The sequence below is a fragment of the Anthonomus grandis genome, chromosome 8 (assembly GCF_022605725.1).
Source record: "Anthonomus grandis grandis chromosome 8, icAntGran1.3, whole genome shotgun sequence".
In the NCBI taxonomy this organism is placed as follows: domain Eukaryota; kingdom Metazoa; phylum Arthropoda; class Insecta; order Coleoptera; family Curculionidae; genus Anthonomus; species Anthonomus grandis.
Genome location: NC_065553.1, coordinates 27,539,796 through 27,555,602, shown reverse-complemented (window position 1 = coordinate 27,555,602; position 15,807 = coordinate 27,539,796). Strand labels below are relative to the sequence as shown.

The 15,807-nt window shown below is 35.1% G+C and overlaps 1 protein-coding gene across 3 annotated transcripts; it reads right to left on the bottom strand.

Moving 5' to 3' along the window:
- Nucleotides 1-3,078: 3,078 nt before the first annotated feature.
- On the bottom strand, nt 3,079-15,390 carry LOC126739408 (tubulin-specific chaperone E). Of its 3 annotated transcripts, none has more exons than XM_050445080.1 (8): nt 15,229-15,390; nt 14,885-15,169; nt 14,575-14,778; nt 14,329-14,517; nt 13,872-14,265; nt 13,687-13,818; nt 3,584-3,752; nt 3,079-3,529 (listed from the first exon to the last, which is right to left on the bottom strand). In XM_050445080.1, exons 2-8 carry the CDS (start codon nt 15,094-15,096, stop codon nt 3,237-3,239), a joined length of 1,593 nt encoding a protein of 530 aa, XP_050301037.1. In that variant the 5' UTR covers nt 15,097-15,169; nt 15,229-15,390; the 3' UTR covers nt 3,079-3,236. The 3 variants fall into 3 exon arrangements, with proteins under 3 accessions (XP_050301037.1, XP_050301038.1, XP_050301036.1); XM_050445081.1 differs by having other exon boundaries at nt 14,885-15,109; nt 15,229-15,348; XM_050445079.1 differs by having other exon boundaries at nt 14,885-15,312.
- Nucleotides 15,391-15,807: the final 417 nt, after the last annotated feature.

The following is a 15,807-nucleotide window of genomic DNA, read 5'->3' as shown; positions in this document are numbered from 1 at the left end:
TAATGGTTGCCAAAAATATAATAATTGTATTTACTACTACAATAATTTCCATACTAGTTGCCATATGGCTCAAAGGCATATTTAATCGCATTTTTATGCTCAAAAACGCATTCAGCGACCTCAAAAACCTATGAAATGATACCAAACACATTAACATTTGGAGATGTTGATAAATGTTACTTTTTTCGCCGCCAGCCATTTTGAAAAATGACGCTGTAACTCGTCTGCCGGTGAATGTTTGTGTATTCAGACATTAGCATTGCCTTACGAAGGTACAAATAAAGCGATAACCATTTTAAACACGCCTTTCTAGATGTATTTACGCATTTCAATATTTTACTTTTAAAATATACCCCCTCCACCCCCAAACCAAAATCCTAAGGGATGAAAACTTAAGAACTACGGGTCAAATCAATCTATTAGGTTCATATTACACCTGTGCAAAGTGGCTTGCTTGTATCACAAAGTGCAGTTTTTTTCTTGTACCGCTAGCACTACCGCCAATGCCAAGAATGCCTGGTGGAACAGTAACACGGAAAAGCACCGTGACACTACGCGTCGGCTCCTTCGCAGGGCTGAGCACACCAAGCCTGCCACAGACTGGAATGCGTTCCACGCAGCTCAGGCAATACAAAAATACACTCAGGGACTCCAAAAGAAAGTGCTGGAGGCGGTTCTGCGGTGATGTTGAAAACACACCATCCGCGGCACGCCTATGCAAATTGCTGTCCAAGAACTTTGGAACTAAATTAGGGTCGCTATCACTTCTAGACGGCTTTACTACCAATGAGCGGGAGTCACTGGAAGTCATGCTGCGCACTTATTTCCCAGGCTCCAACTCATCTCGCGATCCTCCTAGCTGCTCTCGGGCTCCGATTCGCTTAGAGTACGAGACTATAATTACCTACGAGAGGGTGAAATGGGCAATCAAGACATTCCCATCCTTTAAATCTCCGGGCATGGATGGATTATATCCAAGCCTTATGCAAAACCGATTAGAAGTACTAGCTCCACACATAGTCAAACTATTCAGGACCTCCCTTGCTCAGAGCTACGTCCAAAAGTATAGCGTCTAGTGAAAGTCCTCTTCATTCAGAAACTCGGAAAAAACGATTTTTCAGAACCCGAATCGTACCGACCTATCAGCCTTACCAGCTTTATGCTGAAAGCGATGGACAGGCTGATTGATCCGTACCTTAAGGAAAGCATCCTGGTCAGAAAAACCACTGCATGTGCCAATACGCCTATCAGGCGGGCAAATCCACGGACCTGGCTCTACACCACCTCGTGAGGAAGGTGGAGGGTGCTCTTGGTAGTGGCCAGGCCTGCCTGGGTGCGTTACTAGACATTGAAGAAGAGCCGCGGCTTAAAACCCTGTTTGGTTAGCTGGATACAGGCCATGCTCTCACAACGTCATGTATCTGCCTAGCTTAACAGCGAGATTGTCAAAACGTTGGCGGCTAGAGGCTGCCCGCAGGGAGGAGTATTGTCCCCTACCTTGTGGTGCCTTGTAGTCGACAGCCTGATAAATCTTTTAAACAATGCTGGCCTATAGACACAGGCCTACGCTGACGATCTGGTAATCTTTTGCCCGGGGAAAGACGTCGCCTCAATGCGGGGCTTTATGATGAGAACCCTGCGTATGGACATATGCTGCCTCTCGGGGGGATCTCAGGATTAACCCCAAAAAAGCAGAGCTCCTTCTATTCACGAGGAGACGTAACTATGGCACGCGCCCTGTTATATCTCTAGGTGGCGTGCAGCTGCATTACTCCAGGACAGTTCGATTTCTGGGAATCATCTTAGATTCCAAGCTCTTCTGGTACGATCACGCAGACGTCAGAATCAAGAAGGCCACCTGCACGCTACCCCTTCTCACATACGGGGTTATCGTTTGGTGGCCATGTTTGGAGAAAGCGAAAATTCTTGCTTAACTGGACAGAGTCCAACGTCTTGCATGTCTCAGCATAAAGGGTTCCATGCGAACGGCGCCAACTAGAGCGCTTGAGACTCTGCTCAGCCTTCTGCCTCTGGACCTCGCTGTGTATTTCGAGGCAATGAGGACTGCGTACAGACTAGTGATGGTATAAAAGACTTGCACCTGCTCTTTTGGACCTAGTTCGCCATTTCGGAGCGGTGCACCTGATCCCAAAACCTATAATACCCAAGTGTAGGTGCACTACGGATTTGTTAGTGTAACGTTAGATCTTGAACCGGTTCGAAACGAATCCGGCGTTCACCTATATAAAAGATTACAGTGCAGTTGCCCCCATCTAACCGCAGATTGTCGAACAGAACAGCGAAACAGCCAAACATACAATTTCAATGGTTTGATCCTCTCGGGAATCGGGATATCAATACCAAAACCAAGCAGAAATATATAAGTTATTATAGTATAAGTACATAGTATCATAGTAATAATATTCATTTAAATTCTTAAAAGGGGTATTTGATTTGAACTATTTGCTATTTGCTTTCATAAATTCATACATATTACATTACATATACCTACCTAACAGGAATAACAGGATGAATAATTATAATTGTATGTTAATTATAACAGAAATCATAGACATAGAATGTAAAATTTTTGTTAATAATAATAATACCTAACTCATGTGAATATTATTTAAAAATCTTTTATTTTTATTAATTTTAACTATAACACTAAAAGGTGGGAACAGTATATAGGAGAGGGTCATAAAAATAAAAAGCATAGTTCGAATCTTGGTTCAGCCCGGTGCACCTGCACCTGATTAACGGAGCTAGGTTCACAGCCGGAACTGGAGCAGGTGCACCTGATCCCAAAAAGGAACTGATCTTACCACCCCTAGTACAGACTATACGTCCTCGGCGAACTACGTGCTGGCGAGACTGATCACGGGCCATACAGGAATGTCCTCTCCTTCTGATGGGCAGTGACTGCATGACTCCAGTGACTGTGGACTGCGAGGGATTCATTACGCACATTGCAGGCAGATAATGAAGTATCTGTTTTTGTTTTATGACCATGCCTATACAAATTTATTTTCTGTCCAAAGGAATATTTTAGAAATAAATAAACAATAAACCAAAAAACACAGTTAAAAAAGGCAATTTAATAAAAACATATTTCTATTTATAATTGCATCGTAATAATTTTATTATTTAATGTGTACTTCTGAAAAATATATTGAAAATTAATTTTAAGAGATGCATATCACAATTTAGTTGAAATAGTAAATATTAATGAACAATCATATCTTCACAAGAATTCTATCATTATTTTTCACATTAAAATAACTAATTTCCTTCATTTCGTCGTCTAAGGGAATTTCAAAGTTATTTTCGGTTATACACACTAACTCGGGCGTTTCGTTCAGCTTGAAAACTTTCTGCACTAATATTCTTAATTTTTGCACTAGCATTGACGGGACCATTTTTTTCACTAATTTTCTGTCTCCACACTCCAGGTTTAATGTGATTAATGTATTTTTCAATTTACTGGTATCTTCTACTTTCAATTCCTCTGACTGAAGCTCACCATACACTAAAAAAAAGTAGTCGTGTACTGATGCTAAAAAGCTCCTCTTAAAACACTTACTTTCTACAAGTTCTAAATATCTATTGTGTTCCTTTAAAAACGAGTCTCTCTCAGGGGTATTTTTCACTCTTAGCCATTCTAATCCATACTTTTTCAAGTAGTCATATTCACATTCCCTCCGAAAGTCATTTCCCGTTAGAGAATTGTATAGTATTCGCCCATTGTGAACCTAAAAAGATATCAAGAAGTGTTTTATTATCGAAAAAAAAATTAAAATGCTAAATCCTAATCTTGTGAACGTCAATCAATACAATAAATCATATGAATAAAATTAAAGTATGAATCATTTAACAGTGGTTGAAAATAGCATACGTTAAAATACAAATATGCCCAGCCAATCAGAGAAATTGAAAGTGGAGCAGCACTGCTGATCCTTTCGTGAAAGTTCGTACGTCAAATTTCGTTGCCGATTAGCTACGGAAATTGAAAATCAAGGCATTGGTTTTGTTTAACTTAACTTATATTGCAGATTTTATTTGCTTTGCTTGCTTCCTAATAATTGATTTAATTATCAACAATTATATCAACTTTGCGACTATCTGAGTGAAAATTCATAGAGTATAGTGTTGAGTGTTTACTCCATTATCTATACAATCCATATCTGGTAAGATACATATAATTTTGTTAGTTCTAATTTGAATAATTATTTATTTTGTAGTCAACAAAATGCAATCTGTGAAGTTTGTGATAAGGAATTTTCAAGCACATCTACCAGAAACAGGCATTGGAAAAAGTTTCACCCTAAATTTGTTGGGAAGGAACAAATAAAACACATTATATGTCCAATGTGTACTAATGATATCCAGACATTTTCATATTTTAACTGTTTAAACAAACATTTGCTTGATATTCACCATATAACTGTCAAAGAATCAATTTTAAATTTTAGGAATTTTGAAGAATTCACATCTTGGAGGACACAAGATAATAGGGAAGTAAATTATGCTTGTCAGACCCGAAACAAGTTTAAGAATGGGGAAGAACACATATTTTACAATTGCAACAGGAGTGATATCAGAGGTTGTACAAAGTCTTAGTTATCATTATCAAACATACATAAGTATGTTTTGTTGTGTTTACTTTTAGGATTTAATAGCGCGTGCAAAGTGAGAAGTCTGGGGGAAGCATTCGCATTCAAGGAACATGTCAACAAGACCAAACTCAAATAGCTATCAGCATAAAATTGTAATAGAAGCCCATAACAAAGCTGAAAAAATGAATGGTAAGGTAGAATTTTTAGAATTTGGAAAATTTAAAGTACAAAGTGTTTCGGTAAGTGGTAAGTTCTATGTTGTGTCTTGTCATGAACTATGTGATGAGCAATGTTGCACTGGATACTGTAACATCTGTAAAATATGTTTTCATAAATACAGATGTGAGTGTCCAGAAAAATCTGTCTAAACAGTACTTTGTAAACATATACATGCTGTAGCCATTTTTGAGCAGAGGAGCGAGTTTGTTGTAGGTTCCCCAACTGTGAGTGAAGAGGAAGAGGATAATGTTTTGTTTGTTGAACAACCCACAACTAGCCAAATCAATTATCAGGATGATATTCACGAGAGTTCAAAAATTAAAGCCAATAGTTCTGCAATGGACTTTGAAGAAAATCGAGAAGTAGTTCGAGTAAAATATAAGTTACATTTTTATTACATCGTTTATAGTTATTTTAAGATTGCATTGCAAGAAATTTGTAGCTATGGTAGAAGTTTAGATAAAAATGCATTTGCCAGATTTATGGCTGTAATCAACAAATTTAAAAATAAAGAGGTGGAGGAAGAAAATTCTCAGGGCATTGAAAAGAAAAGAAAAATTGAAAAACAAATGTACTATCCAAATAAAAAATAAGCTAGATTTCTTTGTGTATTTAATGGCTAGATAATATTTGAATTGTAGCTATTTTTTTATGTTTGTATTATAGCTGTGAAGTTAATAAAAATAGGATGTGGTATTTTATATGGTTTTTTGTGTTATAATCAGTATAATATAACTAAGTATATTTTTTGTAAGGTTTTGGTGCAGGTTTCAAATTGTAAATACAATTTTCTGTAAGAGGTCATATACATAACTAGGTATAGTTTTGTAAGCCTTAATTTGGTGTAGGTTCAAAATGGAATAACAAATTTTAAGACGTTATAGGTGTTGGTTTCTGTATAACTATTTTTATATCTTTTATTTTAAGACTAAAATGTTAGCTTATTTTGTATGTTAATATTCAACTAATCATTTTCTATTACATTTTGTTTGCTATGTTTTTAAGGGTGTAATATAATATTTTTTAGGGTGCAGAAAAGCTAATTGGATTAACTTGAAATTGACATGGAACGAGGGGGAAGATCCTCTGTGAGTATATATTTATTAATTAAAATGTATACAGAGCAGTAATTTTTTTCCATGTTACTATTGTATGGAAGTTTGAATGGTTTGGGCTGTATATACATGACCAGCAGAGATGACAAATAAGCTAAAGAAGTGCGCGTCTACATACTACATACTATATACCAGATTAATACATTTAGCCTCTTTGCATTTAATTTTGAGGTTGTTGATATTAAAAATACCATTAATTATTATATTTAAATAACAAATAAATTTATAGATTTTTTATTATTTGAAATAAACAAAGTAATAAGTTTTCTGTTCTTATACTTTGACTTTTTAGTCATATTTACCCTTTATCCAGCTTTTCCAACCATATATATACTTTATATCAACCACTAAAGTATAATGTATAGAATATGTATAGTGGTAGTGGACAATTTAAAATAATATTATACTTTCAAATAACTATTGACAAGTATTATATTACTAAGGTGCATATTAGAATTATGACACAGAGCTATGTAAAAATGCGACCTTTAAAATGTTCACCATATATTGTTAAAAAATTTAATTGCCATTTATTTTTATTTTTTAACTTTTTTATTTATCCACTCATCCACCTATTAACCAATTAATTTATGAGCTCTACACACCAATTCAATTTCGTATCACCCCATTTTTAATATTTAACTAACAATAATAATTAAATAATTCATACATTGCGCTTACACGTACCGCTATACCAAATGATTAACAAATTTCGTCATTAAAAGAGATAATTTGCTATAAAAACCAAATTTGGCAAGTATTTATAAAATATTTTTAAAATAATAATTGATCACACGCTGTAAATATTTAAAAAAATTAATAATCCATTTACTAATAATAGCTAAAATATCTTCTTGTTAAATGTTTTTAATGCATATTGCACTTTTCTTCATCTAAAATATATACGCATCATAAAAACCTAATTAAATATAAATATGAATAGAAAAACTCTACATACATTGAAAATTTCCTATTTTGAATTTGGCGGTTCACATACCAAGCCCTCGCGGATGCCGAAGCGCTCTCATCGGCTAGGCATATTTGTATTTTAACGTATGCTGCTGAAAATTAGTCAATAACATAATATACAAATAAGGTCCCAGATTATAATTTACAAAAAACAATACAAATTAGAAACTTAAATGACTAAATTAAAATAATAAACACGATTGTTGATAAAAACACAGCGACAGTTACAAATATATAAACTATCAAAACTAAGAAAGACCAACGATTATTAAGTTGCATTTGCAAATTGTCGGAAGAGTACTTGTCTTTGAATACAAAAACGCTTTTACCTGTTTTTTTAAATAGTTTGAACGTTGATAATTGACGAAGTGAAATGGGAAGACGATGAAACATTTTCTTGCTATTGTATAAATTGAATTTTGGTAAGAGCAAAAGCTGGAATACGAAACTTAATATTAAAGGCCTGGTTATAGTGCAAAAACGTTCCTGTTATCGTTACATGCCACTACGGCCCTAAGACGCGTTAAAATTTATAAAAAAACATTAATTACCTAAATAGGATCTGCTGCATTTATTTTTACCTTTTGTACATGATACCATGACAACAATTGTTTAAAATCAACGCTTATCAATGTCAATTCTCAATGTCATGTTTAAAAATTTTATAGCTTACAAATTTTAAACATTTATTGCTAATGGAAAACTTTACCAATCAAGAATTGGCGGATATGCATTTGGCATATGGAGCAACAAACTGCAATGCACGAGCATCATCGCGGTTGTATCATGAACGTTATCCCGAACGACAGCATCCTGGATACAAAAAGTTTATTGCGGTTCATCGGCGGCTCGCTGAGACAGCTGAGACTGGCATGTTTAAGACCAAGATGCATGATACTGGTGTTGCTCGAACCGTAAGAACGGTGGAATTTGAAGAAGAGGTGCTTCAGCGAGTTGCCGATGAACCATCAAATAGCACACGTGACGTCGCTAAGAATATGAATACGAGTAACGCTTCTGTCTGGCGGGTCCTACACGAGCAACAACTCCATCCTTACCACTTCCAGAAAGTTGAAGGTATGACTGCAGCCGATTATCATCCTAGAGTTCAATTTTGTCGATGGCTTCTGGATCACATCATTGCACAACCAAATTTTTTACGATACGATATAAATATCCGACCCTCTAAAACTTTTGTAATGCCATTTCACCACAATAACTATGGCATGAATGAATCAACTATATGACTGATTTGCAGTGCTAACGGCCTGCTAGGACAAATAAATCTGTTTGATTCTAGGTTTAGTACTTTTAAACAAAAACTAAAACAATTTTTTTTGTAAATTGTTCTTTCTTTAATCATGGCCTTGTTAGTAATTTGTGTTAAATAATATACTTATTGCTTACTGTGATGTGATATGTAGTTTTTATATAGAGTGTAACAACAAGGACTTTTTACTAAACTTAGATGTAATTTATTTTATACTTCTATAAATACAATGCAAATAGATTCTGTTAACAAATAAATAAATAAATTAGGCAGATAGAAAACGTCAAAAGAAAAACAAAAGTTCATATAAACATGGTTCCGGAAAAGCTTCCTCAGGGAGCTAGAGCTCTTTGAAAATAACCTTTAAAAACTAGTTTTTTTTTAATACCTCAGGAACTACTTTTGCTACCGCAACCAATTTTGGGAGGTAAATTATTGTTAGTACGTTTATTCTTTTGAACCTACTAAATAAAAAAAATATTTACCAGAGGCTTCAGAATCAGGGGGGTATTTGGTAAATTTAGGCCCATTTCATGCTCTTAGTAAAAGTCGGTAAATATCACCGTTTTTGTGGAAATTGACTAAAACCAAACTAAGATGCAGCACCTGAATTAATTATTTTAATAATAATAATAATAATGTTAATTAATTACCACTGTCAGTATTTTTTACATGATATTAGTTCCCTTTTTATTACGGTTAAGTAATGGAAGATTATACTTTTGCTGAATACGCCGATATGCTTTTAATTTATGGGGAAGTTCGATGTAATGGTAGAGCTGCTTCTCGACTATATAAAGAGCGGTTTCCCGAAAGGCGAATCCCAGCTCACACACTTTTTGAAAGGGTCAATCAACGGCTCAGGGAGACTGGCTCCGTCAAAATAAAACGCCAAGATAATGGCGCGCAAAGGAACATCCGAATCCCGGATTTTGAGGATGTTGTACTCTTTCAATCTTATGAATATGATTATTATAGTATCGAGACCAAACACAGGAACTGAATTCTAGATGAGGACGCACAAGTGCACAATAGAGCAAACAAATAGATGAAATATTATAAAAGTCCCTTGAGCACCTCTTGATAAATCCAAGCATCTGCAGAGACTTGGTAACTGCCCCCGAAATGTGCGGAATATAACTTAAAGGGCTATCCAGTGTCACACCTAAATCCTTAATATGAGAGACAGATTTCAATATGGTGTTACCAACAAAATAGGAGTGGTTTACGGGGTCTCTATTTCTTTTAAAGGACATTGAGTAACACTTTCCAGCATTTAGATCCATACCATTTATTGTACACCAATCAACAAGCCCATCCAAATCCGATTGGAGTCTGAAACAGTCCTCCAGAGATGAGACTTTAAGGAAGAATTTCAAATGCAAAAAGAAAAATTCATCTGCAAAAAGAAAAATGAAGCTGTACTGAAAGTATGTTGATATATCATTAATGTAGAGGTTAAATAACAAAGGCCCTAAGTGGGATCCTTGTGGGACACCAGACAGCACCAAAATCTCCCGAGACTCAAAGCCCAGAACTCTAACGAGCTGCGTTCGACCCACCAGGTAGGACTCAAGCCATTTCAGCAGTGGACCCCCAATACCTGATCTTTTCAACTTAAAGATCAAAAGCCTGTGATTAACTCTGTCGAAAGCCTTGGAGAAGTCGGTATACAAAGAGTGCACTTGATACCCCCTCTCCAAGGACTCAGACAGAAAATCAGTAAAGGATAGAATATTCAGTTCCATAGAACGTCCTGCAATAAAACCAAATTGTTCATCTAATAATTGGCCCTGAAGAAAAAATGTAAGGACAACACAAACAAACTTCTCAAACAATTTAGGAATTGTACTAAGAATACTGATTGGTCTATAATCCTGAACCTGCGAGCTGTCTCCAGCTTTAGGGATAGGTGTGATAAAACTGGTCTTCCAGTAGTCTGGAAAAATACCGGAAGTTAAAGACAAGTTGAAAATAATAAATAGAGGTCTCGCCAATAAAAAACTACACTGCCTTAGAAAAACCGGTGGTAAACCATCAGGTCCAGGACCCTTAATCACATCCAGTCTGGACAGTTCGGTGTAGATATCTGAAATTGATATTTTAAGACTAGAGAGTTGAAAATGGTTAAAAGTCAAATCTTGAGGAATAATGCACTGTTTGTCAGTGTACATTTCTGAAAAATATTCTGCAAATAAGTTCACAATGCCCTCACCTGAAGAGCAGGTAGTACCATTGTAAGAAATCACACTGGGAATTGCAGAGCTGCCCTTTCTGGAGCGCACAAACTTCCAAAAGTTTCTTAAGCTGCTATTCAGGGAAAGCTCTGTAGCATAAATATAATCATCATAACACTGTCTTTTTAAGGATTTACATCTAGCCCTAATATTACAAAACTTAACATAATCAGAGTTCAATTTTGTGTTCATATATTGCTTATGCAATTTTTTCTTTTCAACAATCATAGTTTTAAGTTCTGTTGAAAACCAAATCGGAAATTTTTTAGTTGAATATTTTTTCAAAGGAACATAAAGATCAATGCACAAATAAATTATTTCATAAAAACCAATAATCTCACCACTCCTAGCCCGAGTCGCTGCAAGAGTAAAAGATAAGGGTGGGTGGTACCTGTCAGGTATTACGATAGCTGCCTCAGCCAAGGAAATGTCTAGATAACTGAGACGGCTTCAATGGCTTCCACTTCGTCGGGTGATGCAGGTTGCACAGCAGTGCCAACAGAACTGAGTCCTTCGACAGACCAGGCAGCATGAGTCAAGTTTAAATCACCAAGAATGCATAGCCTACAATGGGGAAGATCATCACATAGCTTGTCCAGAGATTCACTAAATGCAACATAACACTCTAAAGCTGCCCTGGAAGGAAAATATCCAGTGCCCACAATAACTTGTTGCTCCCCTGAGCCAACCAAGACAAACAGATGTTCCATATGAGGGTCAGACTCAAGCAATGAACTCCTGATAGTTTTATGGACACCTATAAGTACGCCACCACCTCTTGAGTAAACACTAGTCTCAGTAGATCTGTCCTTTCTATAAATATTGTAATCATATAAATGCAACTCGTTGTCAGAGAAGTTGTTGGTTAACCAGGTCTCATTCAATACAATTATACCATATTGGGAGTAAGAAGCATTCATCAGAAGAGAGTCCAATTTGGTTCTGAGGCCCCTAACATTTTGAGAATAAACCAGAAAATCATCAGAAGATCCAGCTAATTTTTTGATGTAATTTTGGGTACACCATTAACATATTTAATGGTCAGATTTTGTTCACCATTTTGTTGTCGGGTCTTTAATTCATTTTTTAAATTGTTTAGGTATTGACGCTGTTGAGAGGTTAAATCATTGTCAATAAAAACCTTCAGAGACCTGTCCAAATTTCTTCTGCTTCTCAAAACTCTTCGAACATCCTCAGCACTGTGTGAAGTGACTCTTACTGATCTAAAACCATTTTTGTTTCTCTTGCCTATACGACTGACACTTTTCACCTGGGTCTCAGAACCTACTAAATTTGAAATAAGAGAATTAACAGTATTCTGGTCTTCTTGTACGCCTTTTTCAGGAAAATTAAAAATCATTATATTGCATGATCTTTTCTGTCGTTCTGTCATTTCATTCAGAACATCACTACAAGGCTGAGACTGTTGAGAAATTCCAGGTTGGATAGTTGATTGATTTCCTGTACCATCCTTGAGCAAATTAAGATCTGTTTTGATATGATCAAGGGCCAAATCAAAGTTATGCTTCATCTCCTTTAGGCTATCCTTGAGCTCTCTAAACTCGTTAACAAGTTCAAGTACTACATGGATTTTGGTTTTCACCTCAGCTACCTCACTCTCCAAGGCAGAAACACGGGTAGAAAGATTAAAGACTTCTCTAAGCTTAGGTGTACATTCCTTACACATATATGGCATTACCCGATTAGATAATGTCAATGTTCTAATCTCGGTTGAGGTAACCTCAGAGCATTTTTTGCACATAATATTTTTGCAATAGTCGCATGGAAAACCAAAAATATCCTGAGAGTTTTTTGGTTCCTTAAAGATACAACTTGTTTTGCACTTGAAACATGTGCCAGACATTTTGAGGTAAGAATAAACACACTAATCACACTTCAGGAAACACAAGAAATGCACTCAAAAACCAACTCTTCTCAATTAGATAATCTTATTATCCTAATTTATTTTAATTTTTTAAGAAATGTACTGCCAGAACTATTAGATGATCTGCCCCTTAATATACGACAGAACTTATGGCTACAACACGATGGAGCGCCAGCTCACTTTTCACTTATTGTCCGCGAGATTATAAATGAAAATTTTGGAAGGCGCTGGATTGGACGCAGAGGCCCTGTCACCTGGCCAGCGCGCTCACCAGATTTGACACCCTTAGATTTTTTTCTTTGGGGGCATATGAAAAGTCTCGTATATGAAACTCCAGTCAAGTCAGAAGAAGACCTGGTGGCCAGAATTTCTGCAGCTGCTGAAGTAATCCAAACCATGCCTGATATTTTTAACGTCAACCTTAATATGGTGCGTAGATACAATAAATGTATTGATCGTGGCGGCCGGCATTTTGAGCAATTAATATTTTAAGTTTATTTTTGTAATACCAATCTTTAATAAAATTTGTTTACGTTTCTAAAATTGTTAATTTGTTGGTTTTTTATTACACTTAAAATCATTTAAACATTTTATGCCTCAAGGTAATTAAAGTGACAGTTAATTAATTTGAGTACCAATTTAATGAAGTGGCTACCTTAACTTTTTTTAAACATTTAATTTTTATTTACGCCAGATTTTTTTTTAAATTGTTTATTAATAATAATAGGTAATTCATTTTTGTATCTCATAACTTGCTTTTCGTCAATTTTCACAAAAACGGTGATATTTACCATTTACCAACTTTTACTAAGAGCACCTTTTTTATGTAAAAAGTATAGGAACATCATAATCAATGCCCAAACGGGCAGAAATTAAAGTCTTAAAGAAATGGGCCTAAACTTACCAAATACCCCCCTGATTCTAAAGCCCCTGGTAAATATTTTTTTTATTTAGTAGGTTCAAAAGAATAAATGTACTAACAATAATTTACCTCCCAAAATTGGTTGCGGAAGCTAAAGTAGTTATCGGAGTTATTAAAAAAAATATAGTTTTTAAAGGTTATTTTCAAAGCGCTCTAGCTCCTTGAGGAGGCTTTTCGGGACCCATGTTTCAATGAACTTTTGTTTTTCTTTTGACTTTTTCTATCTGCCCGAGAAGTTTGTAACATGATCAACGGAACACCCTGTATATGGTAAGTTTGCAGAAGTTGCACTGTTCCCTCTCAATATCAGAAAACAGAAAGAAAAAACAATAAAAATATCCTTTCTTTTAGATCACTTCTTTTTTTTTCTATATCTGTCTTGTTTTTTTATATAGTATAAATGCAAAGCCATCAATAAAACTTATTTTCACTTTTCAGCACTTTATTGCTTACCTTTAAACTGCCAATTTTTGCCACAACTATTGAAATCACTGTTTCTTGATCCTCACTATTCAAAATTGGATTTTTGGTAAATCTCAACTCCTCAAGGTTGGGCAGTCTGTTAAGTTCACTTACTGAAGTCCACTAAAACCATAAAAATGTCTACACACTGACAACAATATTTAAATAAGTCTTACATCATTTATAAGGTTTTCACTTATACATAATTTAGTTAAATTCATGAACCCGTCAAATTTAGGCTTATCAGTCTTAAAGTCAATCTTTTCTATCCCAGTACCACCTACAGACAAGTCTTGTAAGCTAGTTATTTTTTGCAATTCTAAAATCTTATCCCAGCTTCCTATAGGATTGTATTCTAAATCTAAAATTTTTAAATGTTCAAAACTTTTTGGATCTTCGATGGTCAAATCAGTGATATGGTTGTGGTTGGCCCTCAGGTCAATAATACAAGGGAATATTATTGATAACTTTATGATGTCTGACCATGTTAGTTCCATGTGGCCACAAATAAACTGTTTTATATTTGGAAACGTGTAATTGCATTCTTCTGAAAATGTCAGTCTATTATTACTAAAAAAAATAAAACAAAGTCTTAGCTTGAGACCTAAAAGAAACTCATGAGTGAATTTGTACCTGACATTTAAGGAACTTAATTTGTCCAACTGTTCACAAATTTGGAAAACATCATTCCATGTGGTTAATAAATTCGTAGATATATCCAAGCTAGTGATGTTTGGAATTAAGCTTCTTAGTTCATTAGGTTCTCCTACAGAGCTAACATTTTGGCAATCAACTGATACAATCTTAAGTGACTCAAAATTTCTAAAAAATTAAAGTTTTGTGTGCATTTAAAAGTGTGAAGCTTTAAGAATATCTTACCCTTGCTTTGTACTAACTTTATCAAAGCCCACAAACTCTATAAAAGGGGCCTTGATAGTCTTTTGGAAATTAACAATCTGTTGCTCATGAATTTTCTTCATGATGTCATTTTCCTTGTTACCATACTTTGTCATGATCGCTTCAATAATTGATTTGCCAAAGTTGATTTTTTCTCTTCTCACAAATGAACCTGCTGTTGGGTATCTATAGGTGGGATAAATACAAATCTCATTAAGATTCTCACTATGATGAGATATATGACTTGGCATACAGTCCTATTTAATTATCCATTAATCTAAAGTGTACAAACCTGGTTTGAAAGTATTGTATTCCATTCACAGTTCCATTATGCTTTCCTCTGCCCGGATCATCCCACTCAATACCATACCATTTGCCTGGACGTTCTGGGAGGCTTCCTATATACCTTACAGTGCCATAAAACCCCCCGGACTCCACTCTACAACCTACAGCTTCTGCGGGTTCCAAATTCGACATAGTAACCATCACAATTTGGTTTTTCATGAGTCAATACAAACTGAAATATTTTTAGTGCAGTTCTGCTTCCCAGTAGGGTGTGAATGGGTGTAATTGATCGCTGGGGGATTATTTCGGTGTTTGATAGCCGGCCTGCCTGTTAAAAATCGAGAAACTTACCGGTTTTTTAATGTTTTTCTTTGTAAATAGAACAGATTGGGAACAGTTTATTTTTGGACGAAAACGTCAAAGTGACGGGAAACTAAACCCGGATTTTTGAAAAATGTGAAAATCCGACAACAGCTGACGGATTTGTCAGATTTCATTGGTCAATGTTACCAATAGTAGAAATATATGACAATAGTAAACAAAGGAATAATTTTAATTTACAACAAATAAATGACCTAAATTAAGAAAACGTGTTTAAAAATAACTATAAGGACTGAAAAAGCCGAGAACTGAGAACAAAAATATCATTCGACGTTGATGTGTGTGTGAAACAGCGTCCGATCGATATCCCTCAATCAAAATCGAGAACGCAGCATATGTCGTTTGCCACTTTTGTCAGCAACGTATTTATCGTCAGTGATGTGACAATACCTTCTATCTCTCTTAGACATAATTTTACAGGAAACAAAAAAAAAAATTTATCGTCATAACAATGTTATATTAATATTTTTTTTTGGCAAATATAGTGTTGAAAAAGGAAATAAAACCTAAAAAATAATATTTTTATTTATTTTTTTTTGTTTTTTTATA

What these genes read in the sequence shown, in the direction of transcription:
- LOC126739408 (XM_050445080.1), bottom strand. Translation starts at nt 15,096, where the DNA reads ATGAAAAACCAAATTGTGATGGTTACTATGTCGAATTTGGAACCCGCA. An exon ending in AAAGTTAGTACAAAGCAAGG is followed by an intron (nt 14,518 to 14,574) that starts GTAAGATATTCT and finishes TTAATTTTTTAG; the next exon opens with AAATTTTGAGTCACTTAAGA. An exon ending in GTGAAAACCTTATAAATGAT is followed by an intron (nt 13,819 to 13,871) that starts GTAAGACTTATT and finishes TTATGGTTTTAG; the next exon opens with TGGACTTCAGTAAGTGAACT.